This window comes from Mesoplodon mirus (assembly GCF_964341445.2).
Source record: "Mesoplodon mirus genome assembly, chromosome: 3".
Classification (NCBI taxonomy): domain Eukaryota; kingdom Metazoa; phylum Chordata; class Mammalia; order Artiodactyla; family Ziphiidae; genus Mesoplodon; species Mesoplodon mirus.
The window spans coordinates 71,570,226-71,594,351 of NC_138978.1; the positions used below are offsets into that span (position 1 = coordinate 71,570,226).

The 24,126-nt window shown below is 36.3% G+C and overlaps 1 protein-coding gene across 3 annotated transcripts in view; it reads left to right on the forward strand.

Moving 5' to 3' along the window:
- NEXN (nexilin F-actin binding protein) overlaps positions 1–24,126 on the forward strand; it is a 58,978-nt gene that overhangs the window by 26,389 nt on the left and 8,463 nt on the right. For 2 of the 3 annotated variants that reach the window (XM_082614251.1, XM_082614253.1), the window contains exons 3-9: positions 369–447; positions 533–681; positions 6,047–6,088; positions 7,506–7,703; positions 7,797–7,973; positions 10,577–10,765; positions 15,289–15,489. In XM_082614251.1, coding sequence (XP_082470377.1) covers positions 369–447; positions 533–681; positions 6,047–6,088; positions 7,506–7,703; positions 7,797–7,973; positions 10,577–10,765; positions 15,289–15,489 — 1,035 coding nt within the window. The remainder of the gene's footprint in view (positions 1–368; positions 448–532; positions 682–6,046; positions 6,089–7,505; positions 7,704–7,796; positions 7,974–10,576; positions 10,766–15,288; positions 15,490–24,126) is intronic. The other variant, XM_082614252.1, reaches the window with a different exon arrangement.

The window sequence follows — 24,126 nt, forward strand, 5'->3', positions numbered from 1 at the left end:
ACCTGTACCAAAAACCTATGTGCCAAAACTTGGCAAGGGTGATGTAAAGGATAAGTTTGAAGCCATGCAAAGAGCCAGGGAAGAAAGAAATCAAAGGAGATCTAGAAACGAAAAGCAAAGAAGAAAAGAACAATATATTAGAGAGAGAGAATGGAACAGGAAAAAGCAGGAGGTTATTTTATTTTATTTTATTCTCATGTAAATATTCATTTTCATCTTTTACATTTTATTTGTTATTCACATTAACTACATTTCATATTAACTATATTTAATATTTTCTGTGTTTATAAGCTAACTGCAAACTCTGCATATAATATGATCTAGTCTAAAGTTTGGATATGTTCATATTAATTTATTTAACCATCTAGATTAAAGAAATGCTTGCTTCTGATGATGAGGAAGAGGTATCTTCTAAAGTAGAAAAGGCTTATGTCCCAAAGCTAACAGGTAAGACACTTGAGGGGCAAATTGTAAATAAAATTGCAAAAAAGGAAGCATAGCAAAATATCAAACATGTTTCATATATTCTTAGGAACTGTTAAAGGTAGATTTGCTGAAATGGAGAAACAAAGACAAGAGGAACAAAGGAAGAGAACAGAAGAGGAACGAAAACGCAGAATTGAGCAAGATATGTTAGAAAAGAGGAAGATACAACGTGAATTAGCAAAAAGGGCTGAGCAGGTATACACTAGATATTAAGTTGGTATTTGCTTCAGAAACTAATTGTATAGAGTAAAACTAATCAGTATGCTGCCTAATCAAAATATTTTAATATAACAGAAACCTATTAAATAGTAGCTAACATGGAAATAAGATCTTAAGCACAAATATTTAATATCAAATGCCTAGAAGGATAAGGGCAGAATATGCCTATTTCAAGGTTGAATACTGAGATGACTTTTGTTATATACCATCTTATCATTCTCTCTGCATTCCTTACAATGTCCACATTCCTTATTTGTCTTGACACATTAGAGAATTTTACAAAGATATAAGGCAAGTTCACACATAAACTATCCACAAGCATATAACAAAATGCTGGTCTTTTAATAGCAATCAAAAAATACTTGCTGGTTATTATCAAACACAAGCTTAATTAGGATATCTTCCTACTCAATTATTTGAAACAAATTCAAGTCACATTTTATTCAATAATGGTATTATTAGCTAGCTTAGCTTTGTTTTTTAAGTTGGGGATGGTAGTAGAAGGGAGAAATGTGTGACAGTCATTTCCGTCGTATAGCCATTACTGTTGCCCATAGCCACAGAGGACAAATTAGAGGGAGAAAAACATTATTACTATGATTTTATATAGTCTCTTAATGAACTTAGAATTCCCATATATTTTCTTCTCAGAGCATGAGAACTAAGAAGCTGGTAAGTATTTTAAAATACTCAAGAATCTGATCTAATTTCCAGAAAAAGCTGATGTCTCCAAATGATTCATGAGTGTAATGACATAGAAACTTGAAATTCTAATAGTCATAATTACATTTTATCAAGTAAAGAACTGGTCAATTCACAAAAAGTTCTTTAATATATTGATATTCGTTTTATATTATAAACGATCTGTAGTCATAGAGACATAGAAAAAAGACACAGAAGACAGTTATATTGCTTATGTACTTTAACCTTGTCTACACTGTAGGATCAAAAGAGATGATCAATTTATTGAGCTTAACGAGACAATAATGGTATCTATCTCCTAGCATTTTTAATAAGATTATATGAGTTAATAAATGCAAAGCACTTAGTACAGTGCCTGGTACAAAGTAGGTGGGCTATAAATAAATGTTTCACCTAAATAATGATACATATAGATAAAATGTCATGAAATCATTTTAGTTTCTCCTCCTTCTGTCATCAGTATTTTAACAACTATCCTAACATCATCTTCACGGTATATTGTCTTTCATAACCGTTTTTATTGTGAGATTGTACTTGGCTCTTTTTTGCCTACTCTTTAAGTGCCTTAAATCTATTTGCTATGCTTCTTTCAGTTTCTACTACTTTTCTTTAAAAAACGTGACAGGGAATTCCCTGGCGGTCCAGTGGTTAGGACTTGGCGCTTTCACTGCCGGGGCCAGGGTTGGATCCTTGGTCAGAGAAGTAAGATCCTGCAAGCCACTCAGTGCAGCCGAAAAAAAACCCAAACAAACAAAGAAAAAATTTTTAAGTGACAAAGAAGGCAAAGCATATGCTATATTTGCATATCAAAGAAATTCATTTACCCTGACTTTGCAAATAACCACTTTTATGGCACAAACAGCCATTTATATGGTGACAAATAATGTCATATGCCGGTTGAATTACAGAAAAGAATTGGAATTTCCTGTATTTTATTACTTTGTATCTCTTTGTCTGAAGGTTGGTGTACTTTACCTCTGCCACCTCCAGTCATCAAAGATTAGTATTCATTTTGAAATGAAATTTCAAACTTCCCTGGTGGTGCAGTGGTTAAGGATCTGCCTGCTAGTGCAGGGGACACAGGTTCGAGTCCTGGTCCAGGAAGATCCCACATGCCACAGAGCAACTAAGCCCATGCCCACAGCTACTGAGCCTGCGCTCTAGAGCCCACGAGCCACAACTACTGAAGCCCACATGCCTAGAGCCTGTGCTCTGCAACAAAGAGAAGCCACCGCAGTGAGAAGTCCCTCATACCACGATGAAGAGTAGCCCCCCACTCGCCACAACTAGAGAAAGCCTGCACACAGCAATGAAGACCCAATGCAGCTAAAAATAAATAATTAATTTTTTAAAAAAAGAAATGAAATTTCACAAGGGAATACAATTATAAGGAGGGAGTTCCCTTATTATAATAAGGGAATACAATATATAATAAATCAATATTTTAGGTTATATATAAAATATATCACTACATGTAATTATATTTATAATGCAAACTGTAAAATAAGGTAATAAAATATATAATTAAAGTATATCGTGTTTGTTTGGCAGGAAATGGTGAGTATGCACATGGGGTTCGTCTACCTCTTTTAAGTCTTGTGCCCTTTTCCAAAAAGCACTGATTACACTACCACCCCAAGAACTGAATATGGCAGTGGTTTCAAAAAGAAGAAATGTGTGTGTTGAGGTGAATTTGAATATGATGAAGACATAGGATACTCAGAGAGAGATGGAAGAAAAAAGAACTACTTTCTTTAGTAACCCTAGATACTACATGGCAGGGTGCGAGAGAATCTTGGTTAATAAAATTTTTAGCCTATTAAATTATTTGAGAATATGTAGGTAGAGCAATATAAACTATTAATAGTAATTTCATCTTGCAAATATGGGAAGTCTAATTTTAAAACCTAATTAGATACATTTTCCACTCAAATCTAATAAAATTTAATATAACTTTGAATATAAGAAGTAAGGCATGACATAGTCAAGAAGAGTCTTAATGTTTGTTTGAAAAATCCTCTTGTATAAGTCCATATTCAAGAACGCTATAGAAAGGATTCCTGAATCAGACAGGTAGCTGAGTGACATTTAAGATAATTACCAGTTCTGAGATTCTAGGATATTATGATGAATTAAAAATAGGCATACTTCGGGCTTCCCTGGTGGCGCAGTGGTTGAGAGTCCGCATGCCGATGCAGGGGACACGGGTTCGTGCCCCGGTCCGGGAAGATCCCACATGCTGCGGAGCGGCTGGGCCCCTGAGCCATGGCCGCTGAGCCTGCGCGTCCGGAGCCTGTGCTCCGCAACGGGAGAGGCCACAGCAGTGAGAGGCCCGCGTACCGCAAGAAAAAAAAAAATTGGGAGGAGAATCTTAATTTGGTATAATCTGGTTATCTTTGAGGATATTTTGATAGACAAGGTTAATGTGTAACAACTTAGAAAAAAAGAAGTTATTGGTGGGAGATTGAGATGTTGAAAAGAAAGGGGAGAAAGGAAGTTGATTTGGGAAGGAGCAAAAGGAGTTTTCTTTCCATAAATCAAAAGAAATCATTGGGAAGCAGATCTTCAATAGTAGCTTCTGAAAGCTAGCACTATAAATGAACTGAATATCTTAGTTCTCTATGAATATACTGAGACCATGGCCACTTAGGCAAATTCATCTTTTTCTTTGTTTGTTGAAACCCAATGGAAAAAAAATTCTATCTTTTGTTGTTTTGATAATGGTTTAAAATGAGCAAAGAATAAAGCAAAAATAAAAACAAAAAAACACCCAACCAAACAAAGAAAAACTATTCTAAATATAGTTTATTTTCTACTGTAAGCTAATAAAAATCTAAGAAGGCTGTAGCAGCAAGAAAAAGAAATTTGGAGTTAAAAAATTTAGAATTTTTCTTCCCTATGCTCTCAATGTCTCGCTTCTCACCATATCTCCTAGAATTTTTATTGAGATTAACATGATTTGTAGAGGAATTGTTAGCACTCTTTTGAAGGGAAATAATTTTGTAATTTTTTTTTTTTTTTTTTTTTTTCTGTACGCGGGCCTCTCACTGCTGTGGCCTCTCCCGTTGCGGAGCACAGGCTCCGGACACACAGGCTCCGCGGCCATGGCTCGCGGGCCCAGCCGCTCCGCGGCATGTGGGATCTTCCGGGATCGGGGCACGAACCCGTGTCCCCTGCATCGGCAGGCGGACTCTCAACCACTGCGCCACCAGGGAAGCCCTGTAATTATTTTATTACAGATTCATGAAAATTTTTCATAGTATCATTTATCATTCAATAAAACCTTCATCATCTACACAACAAATCAGTGTAGTAAATAATTCTGTAACAAAGCAAATTATTCTGAACAAAGCTATTTAAAATAAACTATTAAGGGCTTCCCTGGTGGCGCAGTGGTTGAGAGTCTGCCTGCCGATGCAGGGGATGAGGGTTTGTGCCCCGGTCCAGGAAGATCCCACATGCCACGGAGCGGCTGGGCCCATGAGCCATGGCCACTGAGCCTGCGCATCTGGAGCCTGTGCTCCGCAATGGGAGAGGCCACAACAGTGAGAGGCCCGTGTACCATAAAAAAATAATAATAATAATAAAATAAAATAAAATAAACTATTAAGATACAAAATAGTTTTATTTTTAATAAATGATTTGTTCAGAATAATTTCTTTTTCAAGAAATTTGGTATCTTAATAATATGTATTATTTCTTCTTGACAGAGAATATAGAAAAGTGGGATGATGAGAGAACAGGGAGTTAGCCAGCCCAATTCCTAGTATGAGACAAGGTACAGCAGAATTCCCTTAGACTGAGTGAGGAACAAACTACTTCCAGCTCTTTCACTGGTGTTAAAAATCAAATTAAAATAATAAACAATCTGAATTTTTACTTTCTAACTTTTTCCATTTTCCTGTTGCTTATGTTTCCTTTTCCTGAGATCTCAAACACTGTGTTATTTAAATCACCTTTCTGTCATTTCTCACTCTGTTATGTATTGTACATTAGCCTGCCCCTCAAGCTAATCTTAATGGCTAAATTGAGCTCCCTCTTTTTGAATGAGGGCCTTTCCTACCTAGATCTGTCAAAATATAGAGTAAACAATTATGATTTCCAGAATTATTTTCCCTTCTAAACTAGCCATGTGAAAGCCTACACCTTTTACTGCACTTTATTATTGTGTCAGTTATATTTTTGCCATCTATTTATATTATAAAATATAGTCATGATGATTATTTGATTGCTAATGATAGGTTTTCCTTTCACTGTGGCAGAGAGAGAATGGAGAAATGTTTCTGTAGCTCCGTTTAAATTGCTACAGAAACGTTAATAACTGCTGGTTGTAAGCTCACAGCCAGATTGTAAGAGTTTGGTCCATTATTCAAATTCCAGAATTACAAAGGTAGGCTTTATTTTAAATTTTTCTTAATATGTTGTTCCCTAGATATTGATATCAAAATGCAAAAATTAATATAAAGTTTAATCTCTATTTAAAAGGACATAATTGGCTAATTTGGAGCAACATAAAATACTTCAGAATTCTAAATTTTGAAATTTACCATAAATCACAACGAATACTTTTCAGTTGTATGTTTAAAGCAAAAAGCAGAAATCTGATGTAATGTAATGATATAAAATTCTTATTCAATAGATTGAGGACATAAACAATACGGGAACTGAATCAGCATCAGAGGTAAATGGACATTTCCTTTAATGAAACATTCACCTAAAATTATCTGATTCACAAATAATCTTTCAATTAAAAAAATTAAGAGTTTTTTTTATTATAAATATAGCAACAACAACAAAAAGGACAAAAATATTTTGCAAAGCAAGATCATACTTTTGCACTTTCAAACGCTATAGCTTAGTGTTTTTAAAGAAAAGTATGTTTTTGCTTTCATGGTTAGAGACACAAGTCTCGGTTTGAGATACTCTGCCAAGGCTGTATATTTCTTGAACTGTTACTAATAGTTGAGATTGTTGAAAGCTAACATTTGAAATAGGCAGTTTTCTTTTCATCATTTGTCTTCTTTCCTCAGAGTTCCTGATTGTTTTGCTTATCACATACTAGCAGAGAGTACAGTACCTATTACCATGAAGGAATGTTCAAACCACAAAAATTTTAGTTATCTCTTTTTATCTAACAGAGAAAGTTAAAGATCAATCAATTTGATGGTGTGCCTAAAACTACAGCCACATAAATTGGAAGCAGTTTTATTTTAGGAGGCATGTGTTACATATTACAGTTCTTCACTTTGTTTTTGAAAAAAGTTCAAAGGCAATAACAGGTGATGTAATAGAACTAATTAAAATGGATTTTAAAAACAAGTTTAAGAGTATTTGAATAGGACCAAAGGCCAAAGAGTTTTGTCCATAATATAAATGTTTTCTAAATCACTTGGAAATACTGGGGTTTTTTCCTTGCTAAAATGTTAGTTTTATTAAATATTTAAAAACTTGCATGGAGAGAAAAATCAAACACAGAAACCTTTCTTGTGTGTTTAAACTGAAGCCATCCACCATCAAATTGATTTAGAGTATGCTCACATGCACATTACCTTTTGTGGGATGAGTGCACGGATAGTGAAATTCAGATGATTTCACGCAATTTTATCCAAACAGCTGTATTAACACCATCTTCTAGGAAAAAAGATGCTTCTTGAACCCTGTCAGCAGTGGATTTCAAAAAGATAAACTCGGGCTTCCCTGGTGGCGCAGTGGTTGAGAGTCCGCCTGCCGATGCAGGGGACACGGGTTCGTGCCCCGATCCCGGAAGATCCCACATGCCGCGGAGCGGCTGGGCCCGCGAGCCATGGCCGCGGAGCCTGTGTGTCCGGAGCCTGTGCTCCGCAACGGGAGAGGCCACAGCAGTGAGAGGCCCGCGTACAGCAAAAAAAAAAAAAAAAAAAAAAAAAAAAAAAAAGATAAACTCATCATGTACAATGAATTCAGAGAAAGAGCTATTTAATAGAAATCTGTAAAAAATATTAATTTTTGTTTTTCATAACATTGATGGCAATGTAATGAAATTCACCAATGATGGAAGTCCCATGAAACCTAAATTTTGATTAGGAAGAAATATGCTAATTATCTATTTTATAAATTAGGAAGGAGATGATTCACTGCTTGTAACAGTGGTACCTGTCAAATCACACAAAACATCTGGAAAAATAAAAAAGAATTTTGAAGATCTAGAAAAAGAACAAGAAGAAAAGGAAAGGATCAAGTATGAAGAAGATAAAAGAATAAGATATGAAGAACAACGTCGGTCTCTCAAGGAAGCAAAGTGTCTTTCATTGGTCATGGTAATTTTTTTAAATAAAGAACAAATAAAAGCAGTTAAGTTGGTTAGCAGCATATCCCTTTACGATTAACAGGTTTTCGTTATGTTTTCTTAGGACGATGAACTGGAAAGTGAGGCAAAAAAAGAGTCACTTTCTCCTGGAAAATTGAAACTGACTTTTGAAGAATTGGAAAGACAAAGACAAGAAAACCGAAGGAAGCAAGCTGAGGAGGAAGCAAGAAAACGTTTAGAAGAAGAGAGGCGTGCTTTTGAAGAAGCAAGGCGGCAAATGGTAAAACAAACTGATATATATGTAACATTTATATATGATATTACAATACATAATTATATTATGATACATAACATTTATATATTATACAAATTATATATTATATGTATATGTTATATAAATGTTATATATAAAACATTTAATATTAAGGGAGGTAGCTGGCTTTAGATAAGGTTCATTGCTATATATTTAAGGAGATTTTCTATATACAAGGGTCTGATTTTAAAACTGTATACATATTCCATATATAACATGCATTTATATTATTTTCTAGTTTTCATTTTGGGATATTTTACCTAATATGCCTTAAATTTTTATTTTTATAAATTGTTGTAAACATACAAAATAATTATTCAACAAATCTGATTTCTCTTCATCTGTTAGCTCAGCCTGCAATGTGTTTAATAGCATGGCGCAGCGCACTTTCAAATCTAATCATAATTGTACACTTAGTGTCAGTATATATATATACTGAATATATAGAGAGATATATATATGTGTGTAATGTATATAATCTAAGTGCTTAAGAGCATGGATTTTGGAGCCAGACTGTCTGGATTCAGATATCTAACCTTTATTGTGTACCCATGGACAAGTTATTGAACCTCTCTACATCTTAGTTTCCTCATTTGTAAAATGGTGAAAATAACTGTGCCTACTTCTTAAATCATTGAATGAGTTAATATAGAAAGCAGTTAGAGTAGTGTTTGGCATATAATAAGTGCTTTATTTATTTATTTATTTATTTATTATGTATTTTTATCTTTTTATTATTATTTTTTTTGACCTCGCAGCACAGCTTTTGGGATCTTAGTTCCCTGACCAGGGATTGAACCCATGCTCCCTGCAATGGAAGCACGGAGTCCCAACCACTAAATCGCCAGGGAATTCCCAATAAGTGCTTTAAAAATGTTAACTGCTATTATTATAGCAACAGATTTAACAACAAGAAATAAAATTGAAATAAGAAAACATTGATTCCAAATCTCATTGCAAGAATTTAAGAACGGAATATATGTAATTTTTTAAACTTTCAGACTTTCTTGATCAGCTTTCATTAATGATGTTCTGAGGTCTATATCTCCAAAATTTTAATTTTCTAGATGTTTGTTTGAAAATGTTGTTATTGGGTTGGCCAAATTTCTTTCAGGTTTTTCCGTAAAACGTTATGGAAAAACCCAAACAAACTTTTTGGCCAACCCAATATTTTGGGTAGTTACAGTTGGATAATACCTACACATTTTAGATATCACTGGCGGTCAATTTAGTGAAGAGACATAGAAATATCATTAATTAATCAAATCATAAATTTCAATGAGTATTTAATTAATTTAATTAGCATTACATTAGAATTTTAATTATAAAATCATAAAATTTGAATTGTATATAAAATATTTCCAGATAATGTTTTATCCATTTAATAACCATAGTTCATAGTAAAAAAAAAATCCATGAAAATTACAGAATGAGAACTGTCTTTTATTATGTAAGAGACTCAGTGTGTGTATACTTGAACCTCAATTTAAGTACACACACACAGACACACACACACTTTTTTTTTTTAGAAGATAAATTGTAGAATTTTTAATCAATGAAATACTATACAGCAATAGAAAATAATTAACTACAGGTAGCCCCATCAACACAGATAAATCTAAAAAAAACTACAAGATTCAGCAAAACTGCAAGTCAATAGGACCACATACAGTATAATTTCTTATATGTAAAATTCAAAAGCTGCAACACTGAACAAATTTTTACATATTCAAACAAAGCAAAAGAATAACAAACACAAAATTAAGCATATTAGTTTCCTCTGAAAAGCCAGCAAAAGGTGGATGGGCTCTTGAAGGATACACGAGGACCTTCAAGAGTACTGGAAACGTTCCATATCTTAAACTGAGTAAGACCCACATCTGTGTGTTGGTGTTACTTTTATTTATTTATTTATTTATTTATTTTAACATCTTTATTGGAGTATAATTGCTTTACAATGGTGTGTTAGTTTCTGCTTTATAACAAAGTGAATCAGTTATACATAAATATATGTTCCCATATCTCTTCCCTCTTGTGTCTCCCTCCCTCCCAGCCCCCCATCCCACCCCTCCAGGTGGTCACAAAGCACCGAGCTGATCACCCTGTGCTATGTGCCTGCTTCCCACTAGCTATCTATTTAATGTTTGATAGTGTATATATGTCCATGCCACTCTCTCACTTCGTCCCAGCTTACCCTTCCCCCTCCCTGTGTCCTCAAGTCCTTTCTCTAGTAGGTCCACACACATGTTTTATGTTTGTTCTGGGAGAGTTAATGTTTAATAAAACTTTTAAATGATTCCTTAAGAATTTTAAACAATTAATCTTATCCATTTAAAAATTTGACTTGCTTGAGAAGTTTTATTTAACTTGGGTACATCTTTATTTGGAATTTTTCCAAATTTGATTTTTTAAATCATATGAGACATTATAAAGGAAGGGGATTTTGGTCAAGAATACTAGAACAAAGAAACATTTCTGTGTAAGGTGGCTGAGTCTGTGCCTTTTGATTTATAATTCATTCCTGTCTTTGATGAATCCCAGTTCTTAGTAGTGAGTTGTTTCTTGGTTAGGTAAATGAAGAGGAGGAAAACCAAGACACAGAAACCATTTTTAAAGGGTACCGCCCTGGTAAACTCAAACTCAGTTTTGAAGAAATAGAAAGACAAAGGAGAGAAGATGAAAAAAGGAAAGCAGAAGAAGAAGCCAGAAGAAGAATAGAGGAAGAAAAGAAGGCATTTGCTGAAGCAAGGAGAAGCATGGTAAGACAGAATATGACTGGAGAAGGCCATTGGGATTCAGTATGTTATGAGAATCATTCAACTTTGGGGAATACCCTATTATTTCTGAACTTATATGCCAAAAGTAGGGATGACATATAAGTTATTAAAGTCTCCTATGGCATAACACTGTCAGTTAAAGGTGTTTGCTTCATTATAGTGTTGAGAAGGTTCTGATTAAATTGCTATGCCTAGCATAGAGGAGTGTATGTTATCGTCCTTCTCTGGGAAGGCATGTTTTCCAGAACTAAGTATCTAAGCGAGGAGGGAGGGGGGTTCCTACCCCCACCTTTCCTTCCCTCCTCTCCATTCTCTTCTCCTTTCCACATTTCCTCCTTCCCTCCCTCACTCCTTCCTTCCTTTCCTCCTTTCTTTCCAGTATCCATCCCATCTGGGATATATTAAATGATCAAAGCCATTTAATCACAATTAGTTAACTCTCCAAAATGCTTACCATCACTCTGGATATTGCTACTAAACTTAACTCTGTTACAAAGTTATACTTCTTATACCATTTTTTAAATTTTTATTTATTTATTTTGGCTGCGTTGGGTCTTCGTTGCTGTGCACGAGCTTTCTCTAGTTGTGGAGATCAGGGGCTACTCTACACGGGCTTCTCACTGCGGTGGCTTCTCTTGTTGTGGAGCACGGGCTCTAGGTGCGTGGGCTTCAGTTGTCACTCGCGGGCTCTAGAGCGCAGGCTCAGTAGTTGTGGCACATGGGATTAGTTGCTCCACGGCATGTGGGATCTTCCCAGAACAGGGATCAAACCCGTGTCCCTTGCATTGGCAGGCGGATTCTTAACCACAGAATCCAGGGAAGCCTCTATACCATTTTAATGTTTGTTAACTGTACAGTTACCTGAGAAACTTTATTTTTAAGTAAGTTGACACGTGAACGCTGCATCCCCTTCCTGAAACATTTTAATTGGCTTCAATGATATCATGACTTGGTTTTCTTCCTGTGTCTGGGTGAGCTTCAGACAGATATATCCAAGTGTTTATTTGGCTCCATCACCCACCCAGATGCTCAAATCAGAAACCTGAGAGCCTTAAGCACTTCCACCTCTCATTCATGCCTCACATCCAGTCATTCACTGTCTCATTTCCTATATCACTCTAAAAATTGATCAGTTTTCCCCCATTTCCCACTACCACTACTATAATGCAGGTCACTGTTATCCCTTGCCTCAGGCCAACTCCTAATTAATTTGCTTTCTTGCCTATAATCCATTCTTTTCCTATAAAGCCAGAAGTGGCCTTTCTTAAAAAAAAAAAAAAAAGTAAATTTGATTATGTTACTATTTTGCTTAAAAATTTTCCACATCCCTTAAAACAAAAATCCAAACACTAAAATTTTAAAATAAATTTCTTTATAACCTTGCCGTAGTATTTTCTCCAGTTTCATTTCTTGATTCTTCCTTTTTTAAAAAAAAAATAAATGTATTTATTTATTTATTTTTGGCTGCATTGGGTCTTTGTTGCTACATGTGGGCTTTTTCTAGTTGCGGCGAGTGGGGGCTACTCTTTGTTGCAGTGTGTGGGCTTCTCATTGCGGTGGCTTCTCTTGTTGCGGAGCACGGGCTCTAGGCACACGGGCTTCAGTAGTTGTGGCTCTCAGGCTCTAGAGCGCAGGCTCTAGAGCAACTAAGCAGCTCACGGGCTTAGTTGCTCCATGGCATGTGGGATCTTCCCGGACCAGGGCTCGAACCCCTGTCCCCTGCATCAGCAGGCAGATTCTTAACCACTGCGCCACCAGGAAAGTCCCTCTTGATTCTTCCTTAATCTGCCATGTTTGTTCCAGACATACTAAATTTCTTTCCATTTCTTCAAAATGCTATGCTCTCATCTCTGGAACTTCATAAATGCTATATGAAACGTGTCTCTCTCTTTTCCCTGTGCTGAGCTATCTCCTATTCATATATTCCATTTCCTCTGGAAGCCTTTCCTGATAATACAAGTTCCAGAAAGGTGTTCCTTTCATGTATTCTTAGAGCATTTAGTGCTCCCCTAGCACAGCACTAGTGCTGTATTGTTGTGGCTTATGGCCATCTTCCTCACTCAGTGAGGCTGAGACCACATCAAGCACATGGCACGGGACTTCAATGAAGTCCGCGCACTCTAGGGCCCGCGTGCGTCAACTACTGAGCCCACGTGCTGCAACTAAGGAAGCCCACGTGCCTAGAGTCCATGCTCCACAACAGGAGGAGCCACTGCAATGAGTAGCCCGCTCACCGCAACAAAGAGTAGCCCCTGCTCACCACAACTAGAGAATGCCCGCGCACAGCAATGAAGACCCAATGCAGCCAAAAGAAAGGAAAAAGACGGTGCTTGGACTTAGGAAAAGAAAAGCACACGGCACAATGCATTCTAGTGTAACAAACTTCCTGTAAATGCTTGTGGAATAAGTGATTTATTTTATTTTATTATTTTTTGTTGAAGTAGAGTTGATTTACAATGCTGTGCCAATCTCTGCTGTACAGCATAGTGACTCAGTTATACACATTTATACATTCTTCTTTTTAATATTCCTTTCCATTATGGCTTATCACAGGGTATTGAATATAGTTCCCTGTGCTATACAGTAGGACCTTGTTGTTTATCCGTCCTATATATAATAGTTCACATCTGCTAATCCCACACTCCCAGTCCTTCCCTTCCCCCACCCCCTCCCCCTTGGCAACCACAAGTCTGTTCTCTATGTCTGTGAGTCTGTTTTGTAGATAGGTTCATTTGAGCCATATTTTAGATTCCACATATAAGAGATATCATATGGTATTTGTCTTTCTCTTTCTGACTTCACTTAGTATGATAATCTGTAGTTACATCCATGTTGCTGCAAATGGCATTATTTTGTTCTTTTTTATGGCTAAATTGGAATAAGTGATATTAATACTGTCTTATTAGGTAATCCTTGATTCACAAATGGTTTCTACACAGAAACCCTACAAACATTCTGAAAGCACTTAGTTTCTGGAGAATCAGCTGGCTCAGAAGTGGTAGATAAGAAGTAGCTGTGAAGATCAGGAAATCTAGTCCTGGGAGCAGATTTTTAGGCCAAATCTGCCGTTTTGTAATGACTCACTAGTGGAAAAAGTGCAGGGAAGGAAAATGGCATTAAACCAAAACTCTGGTTTCCTAAAGACATTTCTATATCAGGGAAGGAAAGAGAAACTTTTTCCTTCATTTATGTTGTTTTCTTATCTAGGGCCAAGTATTGTCAGTTCATATTATTGCTCAGTTAACTCATATATTAATAAAAAATTTTTTGGCAATCTGTGGATTTTAAGACCATATAAACATTATTTCTAAGTTGAACTGGTTCTGTGGTAAAGCCTGTCATATATAAAACTTGGAACAAATAATAATTACCCTGTACCTCTCTTATTCCTGTGTCTAGTTCAGCCACAGGGACACAATTCAAGTGAGAGGTTTATGTATATACTTTCAGGGGTTAGAATTAGGTCATTGCTTTTCATGGCAAAATGTACTCCAAGTCAGTGATTTAAAAGCAGAGTTTCTATTTGCAATTTAGAGATTGCCTATATACAGGGAATGATATTGTAATAATAAAACTGCTATTTGGGAGCTTACCATAGTGTCAGACACACTGAAAAGTGTTTCCAAACTTTATGTAATTCTCATGACAACTCTATGAAAGTTGTCACAGATAAGGAAACTCAGATTTAGAGAGGCTATTTAACTTGCCCAGGGTCATAACTAAATGGCAGTTAGACATGTAATTCATGAAATTATAAAAAGGTAGTCTAAATAGTTATTTATAATTTTATTAGAAAGACTTTTAAAGTTTGGAATTTCACCTTTTCCACATAGTATTTGTGTTGACTTTGGACAAGTTACTTTTTAGTGCCTCAGTTTCCTCATCTATAAAATGGGGATATTAATAACACCTACTTCACAGGGTTACAGAAAAATAAGTCAATACACATAAAGTGCTTAGAATTGTACCTGGCAGCTATAAGTATTAACTATTATTATTTATTTTTAATTACCCTGACAGTAAATAAATCAGCACAATAAATCACAGCATTAACTGATTTTTGCCTGATTATGAAGGGGTCATGATATCTAATTCATTCAGGTAAAAACCATGATTTAACTGAAATGTTCTACTTTAATTACCAGAATGGAGGTGCATTTTAATCCAATTAAAACGTTTTCCCAATATTAGAACATCTTTTTAATTTTTTTAATTAAAAAAAGTTTTGTTAGAACATCTTAATGTCTAATTCAAATTACTCATAGTATAAAGTCAAAGTATTTATTTGTGTTCACTGGAATGGAGACTTTATGGTCACCATTTTCTCTGTTACTGCAAAATACTTTAGTCTTACAGTTTCTAATAATTCCTTCTTGTTTATTGTTTTATACTTTTAAAGAGAATTTTTGGTTTTTAGTTCAATGTGAAACCTTTCTATTCAAGAAATATTCCCTTTGTAGTATGTATAATTCTGTCAAGAGTGATAAAAGAATTATTTTAAATAGGTAGTAGATGATGACTCCCCAGAGATGTATAAAACAATCTCGCAAGAATCTCCTCTTACACCGGGAAAACTAGAAATTAATTTTGAAGAATTATTAAAACAAAAAATGGAAGAAGAAAGACGACGAACAGAGGAGGAACGGAAGCATAAGCTAGAGATGGAAAAACAGGAATTTGAACAACTGAGACAAGAAATGGGAGAGGTAAGACTTTAAGAAATGTCCATTTTTATTCCACAAATATTTATTAATCTCAGTATTTCACATGCATTACCTTACAATAACTTTCTAAGTATTATTATTCACATAAAGGACACTCCTATGAGGCATTTGGTACAAGTTTCAGCATAGTTGAGTGTACCTTTCCAGCCTGCTATAACTCTACTCCTTCTTGCTAGTTTGAAAAATATATAAGATTCCAAGTGACTGAGATATTACTGTAGTACGTAAGTAAATATTTCTTCCTATATACCTCACAATTGTGTGAGATTACACCATGATTGAGAACTGTCACTCTAGAGTACTTAATATACCCATTTATACTTATTTTCCTTGAAACAGAATTAAACTGGTAATCAAAATAAGAAAAAACTATAAGAGTACCATGGATGTTAATAGGAATATCAGTTTGGCAAGTCTTTGAATAATTTTACAGGCATACTGCATTTCATTGTGCTTCACTTTATTGCACTTCACAGGTACTGCACTTTTTACAAATTGAAGGTCTGTGGCAACCCTGCATGGAGCAAGTCTGTTGCCACCATTTTTCCAACAGCATTTGCTCACTTTGTGTCTCTGTGTCACGTTTTGGTAATTCTCTCAATATTTCAAACTTTTTCATTATTATTATATTTGTTATGGGGATCTGTGATCAGTGATCTTCATTGTTACTATTGTAGTTGTTTGGGGGTACCACAGACTGCTCCCATATAAGATGGTAAACATAATCGATAAGTGTCTATGTTCTGACTGCTTCACTGACTGGCTGTTTGCCCATCTCTTTCCCTCTCTTCAGGCCTACCTGTTCCCTTACACAACAGTATTGAAATTAGGCCAATTAATGGTCTCTGAGTGTTTAAGTGAAAGTAAGAGTCGCACATCTCTCACTTTACACTTGGTCAAGAAGCGATTTGTCTCACTTTAAATTAAGCTAGCAAGATTAAGCTTAGTGAGGAAGGAACGTCAAAAGCTGAGACAGATAGGCCAAAATCTAGGCCTCTTGTGCCAAACCATTAGCCAAGATGTGAATGCAAAGGAAAAGTTCTTGAAGGAAATTAAAAGTGCTCCTCCAGTGAACACACAAATGATAAGAAAGTGGAAGAGCCTTACTGTCGATGTGGAAAAAGTTTTAGTGGTCTGGATAGGTCACATAAGCCACAACATTCCCTTAAGTCAAAGCCTACTCCAGAGCAAGGCCCTAACTCTCTTCAATTCTATGACGACTGAGAGATGAGGAAGCTGCAGAAGAAAAGTCTGAAGCTACCAGAGGTTGCTTCTTGAAGTTTAAGGAAAGAAGCTGTCTCCGTAATGTAGAAGTGCAAGGTGAAACAGCAAGTGCTGTTGTAGAGGCTGCATAAGTTATGCAAAAGATCTAAGATAGTCAAAATGAAGGTGGCTACACTAAACAATAGATTTCCAATGTAGACAGACAGGCTTGTATTGGAAGAAGATGCCATCTAGGACTTTTTTAGCTAGAGAGGAGAAGTCAATGCCTGGCTTCAAAGCTTCAAAAGACAGGTTGACTCTCTTGTTATGGGGTAAAACATAGCAGGTGACTTTAAGTTAAAGCCAATGCTTACTTACCATTCTGAAAATCGTAGGGTCCTTAAGAATTCTGCTAAATCTACTTTGCCAGTGCTCTATAAATGGAAAAGAGAACCTAGATAAAGCAATCTATTCACAACCTGGTTTACTGAATATTTAAAGCCCACTGTTAAGACCTACAGCTCAGGAAAAAAGATTCCTTTAAAATATTACTGCTCATTAATAGCGCACCTGAAAGAAACTTCTCTAGGCAGGAGACACAAGAGAAGGAAAAGACATACAATAACAAACTCAAAATAATTAAGAAAATGGTAATAGGAACATATATATCGATAATTACCTTAACTGTAAATGGATTAAATGCTCCAACCAAAAGACACAGACTGGCTAAATGGATAAAAAAACAAGACCCATATATATGCTGTCTACAAGAGACCTACTTCAGACCTAAGGACGCATACAGACTGAAAGTGAGGGGATGGAAAAAGGTATTCCATGCAAATGGAAATCAAAAGGAAGCTGGAGTAGCAATTCTCATATCAGACAAAATAAACTTTAAAATAAAGACTATTACAAGAGACAATGAAGGACACTACATAATGATCAAGGGATCAATCCAAGAAGGAGATATAACAATTGTAAATATTTAGGCACCCAACATAGGAGCACCTCAATACATAAGGCAAACGCTAACAGCGATAAAAGGGGAAATCGACAGTAACACAATCATAGTAGGGGACTTTAACACCCCACTTTCACCAATGGACAGATCATCCAAAATGAAAATAAATAAGGAAACACAAGCTTTAAATGATACATTAAACAAGATGGACTTAATTGATATTTATAGGACATTCCATCCAAAAACAACAGAATACACTTTCTTCTCAAGTGCTCATGGAACAGTCTCCAGGATAGATCATATCTTGGGTCACAAATCAAGCCTTGGTAAATTTAAGAAAATTGAAATCGTATCAAGTATCTATTCCGACCACAACACTATGAGACTAGATATCAATTAGAGGAAAAAATCTGTAAAAAATACAAACACATGAAGGCTAAACAATACACTACTTAATAACCAAGAGATCACTGAAGAAATCAAAGAGGATATCAAAGAATACCTAGAAACAAATGACAATGAAAGCCGACGACCCAAATCCTATGGGATGCAGCAAAAGCAGTTTAAAGAGGGAGTTTATAGCAATAGAAGCCTACCTTAAGAAACAAGAAACATCTCAAATAAACAACCTAACCTTACACCTAATGCAATTAGAGAAAGAAGAAAAAACCCCCAAAGTTAGCAGAAGGAAAGAAATCACAAAGATCAGATCAGAAATAAATGAAGGAAACAATAGCAAAGATCAATAAAACTAAAAGCTGGTTCTTTGAGAAAATAAACAAAATTAATAAGCCATTAGCCAGATTCATCAAGAAAAAAAGGGAAAAGACTCAAATCAATAGAATTAGAAATGAAAAATGAGATGTAACAAATGACACTGCAGAAATACAAAGGATCATGAGAGATTACTACAAGCAACTCTATGCCAATAAAATGGACTACCTGGAAGAAATGGACAAATTCTTAGAAAAGCACAACCTGCCGAGACTGAACCAGGAAGAAATAGAGAATATAAACAGACCAATCACAAGAACTGAAATTGAGACTGTGATTAAAAATCTTCAAACAAACAAAAGCCCAGGACCAAATGGCTTCACAGGCAAATTCTATCAAACATTTAGAGAAGAGCTAACACCTATCCTTCTCAAACTCTTCCAAAATATAGCAGAGGGAGGAACACTCCCAAACTCATTCTACAAGACCACTATCACCCTGATACCAAAACCAGACAAAGATGTCACAAAGAAAGAAAACTACAAGCCAATATCACTGATGAACATAGATGCAAAACTCCTCAACAAAATACTAGCAAACAGAATCCAACAGCACATTAAAAGGATCATACACCATGATCAAGTGGGGTTTATCCCAGGAATGCAAGGATTCTTCAATATATGCAAATCAATCAATGTGATACACCATACTAACAAATTGAAGAATAAAAACCATATGATCATCTCTATAGATGCAGAAAAAGCTTTCAACAAAATTCAACACCTGTTTATGATAAGAACCCTCCAGAAAGTAGGCATAGAGGGAACTTATCTCAACATAATAAAGGCCACATATGACAAACCCACAGCCAACATCGTTCTCAATGGTGAAAAACTGAAACCATTTCCACTAAGATCAGGAACAAGACAAGGTTTCCCACTCTCACCACTGTTATTCAACATAGTTTTGGAAGTTTTAGCCACAGCAATCAGAGAAGAAAAAGAAATAAAAGGAATCCAAATCAGAAAAGAAGAAGTAAACCTGTCACTGCAGATGACATGATGCTAAACATAGAGAATCTTAAAGATGCTACCAGAAAACTACTAGAGCTAATCAATGAATTTGGTAAAGTAGCAGGATACAAAATTAATGCACAGAAATCTCTTGCATTCCTATACACTAATGATGAAAAATCTGAAACAGAAATTAAGGAAACACTCCCATTTACCATTCCAGCAAAAAGAATAAAATACCTAGGAATAAACCTACCTAAGGAGACAAAAGATCTGTATGCAGAAAACTATAAGACACTGATTAAAGAAATTAAAGATGATACAAATAGATGGAGAGATATACCATGTTCTTGGATTGGAAGAATCAACATTGTGAAAAGGACTATACTACCCAAAGGAATCTACAGATTCAATGCAGTCCCTATCAAACTACCAATGGCATTTGTCACAGAACTAGAACAAATAATTTCACAATTTGTATGGTAACACAAAAGACCCCGAATAGACAAAGCAATCTTGAGAAAGAAAAACAGAACTGGAGGAATCAGGCTCCCTGACTTCAGACTATACTACAAAGCTACAGTAATCAAGACAGTACGGTACTAGCACAAAAACAGAAATATAGATCAATGGAACAGGATAGAAAGCCTAGAGATAAACCCACGCACATATGGTCACCTTATTTTTGATAAAGGAGTCAAGAATACACAATGGAGAAAAAAGACAGCCTCTTCAATAAGCGGTCTGGGAAAACTGGATAGCTACATGTAAAAGAATGAAATTAGAACACTCCTTAACACCATACACAAAAATAAGCTCAAAATGGATTAAAGACCTAAATGTAAGGCCAGATACTATAAAACTCTTAGAGGAAAACATAGGCAGAACACTCTATGATATAAATCACAGCAAGATCCTTTTTGCCCCACTTCCTAGAGAAATGGAAATAAAAACAAAAATAAACAAATGGGACCTAATGAAACTTAAAATCTTTTGCACAGCAAAGGAAACTATAAACAAGACAAAAAGACAACCCTCAGAATGGGAGAAAATATTTGCAAACGAAGCAACAGACAAAGGATTAATCTCCAAAATTTACAAGCAGCTCATCCAGCTCAATATCAAAAAAACAATCAACCCAATCCAAAAATGGCCAGAAGACATAAATAGACATTTCTCCAAAGAAGATATACAGATTGCCAACAAACACATGAAAGAATGCTCAACATCACTAATCATTAGAGAAATGCAAATCAAAACTACAATGAGGTATCACCTCACACCGGTCAGAATGGCCATCATCAAAAAATCTACAAACAATAAATGCTGGAGAGGGTGTGGAGAAAAGGGAACCCTCTTGCACTGTTGATGGGAATGTGAATTGGTACAGCCACTATGGAGAACAGTATGGAGGTTCCTTAAAAAACTAAAAATAGAACTAACTTACGACCCAGCAATCCCACTACTGTGCATATATCCCAAGAAAACCATAATTCAAAAATAGTCATGTACCATAATGTTCATTGCAGCTCTATTTACATTAGCCAGGACATGGAAGCAACCTAAGTGTCCATCGACAGGTGAATGGATAAAGAAGATGTGGCACATATATACAATGGAATATTACTCAGCCATAAAAAGAAACGAAATTGAGTTATTTGTAATGAAGTGGATGGACCTAGAGTCTGTCATACAGAGTGAAGTAAGTCAGAGAGAGAAAAACAAATACCATATGTTAACACATATATATGGAATCTAAAAAAAATGGTTATGAAGAACTTACAGGCAGGACAGGAATAAAGACGCAGACGTAGAGAATGGACTTGAGGACTTGGGGAGGGGGAAGGGTAAGCTGGGACGAAGTGAGAGAGTGGCATGGACTTATATATACTGCCAAATGTAAAGTAGATAGCTAGTGGGAAGGAACTGCATAGCACAGGGTGATCAGCTCGGTGCTTTGTGACCACCTAGAGGGGTCAGATAGGGATGGTGGGAGGGAGACGCAGGAGGGAGGAGATATGGGGATGTACATATATGTATAGCTAATTCACTTTGTTATAAAGCAGAAACTAACACACCATTGTAAAGCAGTTATACTCCAATAAATATGTTAAAAAATAAATAGTGCGCCTGATCACCCAAGAGCTCTGATGGAGAGTTGTGACGATATTAATGTTGTTTTCATGCCTGCTAGCACAGAATCCATTCTGCAGCCCATGGATCAAGAAGTAATTTCTACTTTCATGTCTTATTATTGAAGAAATACGTTTTCTAAGGCTATAGCTGCCATAGATCGTGATTCCTCCAATGGATATGGACAAAATCAATTAAAAACCTTCTGGAAAGGAGTCAACATTCCAGGTACCATTAAGCAGAGTTTTAGAAGACTGACTCCAATTTTGAAAGAAATTCTACAGCGGGTACAATGCTATCAAAGAGCATTGCAAGCTACAGAGACATCGTTCACAAAAGAAAGAGTCAATTGATGCAGCAAACTTCATTGTTGTCTTATTTTAAGAAACTGTCACAGCCGCCGCAGCCTCAGCAATTAACACCCTGATCAGTCAGCAGCCATCAACACTGAGGCAAGACTGTCCAACAGCAGAAAGATTACAACTCACTGAAGGCTCAGGTGATGGTTAGCAATTTTTAGCAATATTTTAAAGTTAAGGTATGTACATTATTTTTTTAGACATAATGCTATTGCACACTTAATAGACTACAGTATAGTGTAAACATAACTTTTATATGCACTGGGAAACCAAAAAATTCATGTGACTCACTTTATTAAGATATTCACTTTATTACAGTGGTCTGGAATTGAATTCCCAATATCTCCAAGTTATGCCTGTATTTTATTAAATTATTCTAAGATAGAATTTTGATACTATTAAATACCTTAGCATGGTTTCACCAGCATTGAAATGAATTTTAAAAATACGTATATAGGGACTTCCCTGGTGGTGTAGTGGTTAAGAATCAGCCTGCCAATGCAGGGGACACGGGTTCGAGCCCTGGTCTGGGAAGATCCCACATGCTGTGGAGCAACTAAGCCTGTGTGCCACAACTACTGAGCCTGCGCTCTAGAGCCTGCAAGCCACAACTACTGAAGCCCGCGTGCCTAGATCCTGTGCTCCACAACAAGAGAAGCCACCGCAATGAGAAGCCCACACACCGCAACGAAGAGCAGCCCCTGCTCGCCACAACTAGAGAAGGCCCTCACACAGCAACAAAGACCCAACACAGCCAAAATAAATAATTTAAAAAATACATATATACACATACATACCTATAGACTGTACAGGGCCAGCTTCATGAACAAGCAACTTGTGCCCTCACAGGACGCCATGCTCAGAAGGGACACAGGATTTAGTGCTCTGAGGTTGCCTTTGAAATTTTAAATAAGTTTATCTTTGAACTTGTGTGTGTTGTAATTGAAAGTTGGTTGGACAGTGGAGCCTGCACCAGAGTCTCGGAGCCTTGGCTCACCCACTCCACGTGACATCTCCGTGCTTCCTCATGGTGGGCTCTCAGCAACCCTCTTCCTACCTCCTGATGTCCTAGGACCCTGTCTAACCTTCACCTTCCTAACCCTGAACACTGCTTCCCTCCATCTGGATGGCCAACCAGTTACATAGGCACAAGTGGGGAGGGTGAGGGAAGAGGCCAGCATTCCACTGTCACCCTTGGCCTCTGGCTGGGCAGGGGGCCCTAGCAGCAACACGAACAGCAGTGTCTGGGATGAGTGCACAACCCCATTACTTGGGGTGAGGCGAGCAGTGGCTTTCCCAGCCTAAGTAGGATTGGCAGTGATATGGCATGTTTGGTAGGTGACTTGGTGGGGGCCCCTTGCCAACTCCTGATCTAGGAACCGAGTGGGGTTCCTTCACAGAGGTTGCAATCTCTTAGAAGTTGCCTCCTTGTCATGGGTTGGAGCAATGGGACTGTGGGGATATTTACTTCCTTGCTCAGGTCAGCCAAGAGACTATAAATGCTGCATAAATATATAGTTAATAAGAAAATATAATGAATATGCTGTAGAAAAATACTGCAAGGTGTACCCTCAGAATTTTTAAAAAATGTAATAGCATTTATTTTATAAAGGAAGCTGAAAATGAATTGTCTGTCTAGAAAAACAAAGTAAATTAGAATATATTTTAGTAATACTATTGAGAAGTAATCTAATTCATATATGGCAGGGTGTAATTGTCTGACATTCTGGTGCTACTAAGTGACTCACTCCACTATGTCTGGGAGTTTTCAAACAAGTAGAATGCCAATTCCAAGATTACATAGATCATAACTGATTAGTTCAACCATTAATTTTGATCAGAGTGATGTGGGAACCATTGTGATATGATGTGATAATTTGTTAATTTTGTTAATTTGATAATTTGATAATTTTGTTAATTTCTGGTATTTTAGGAGTTGCCCATTTTCACCCACATAGACCAAAAAGTGGAGGTAGTATAAAGGAATAAACTTTCTTTTTTCCCTTTGTTGAACCAAGAAATTAAGCCTCATGTCAACATCATCCACTGTGACTCTTCCCGCACCCCACCCTGTCCAGTCCCACCTTTTTTTTTTCTCTGCCTAGAACTCTAGGTCTTCCCCAGGAGAAGTGTACCAGGAATAACTGCAATATTCTACCACTCCATTAGGGTTTAGTGTAAGAAGTATACAAAGAAAAGGGAAAGACAAGGGAAAGGAACCTGAATAAAAGGTATT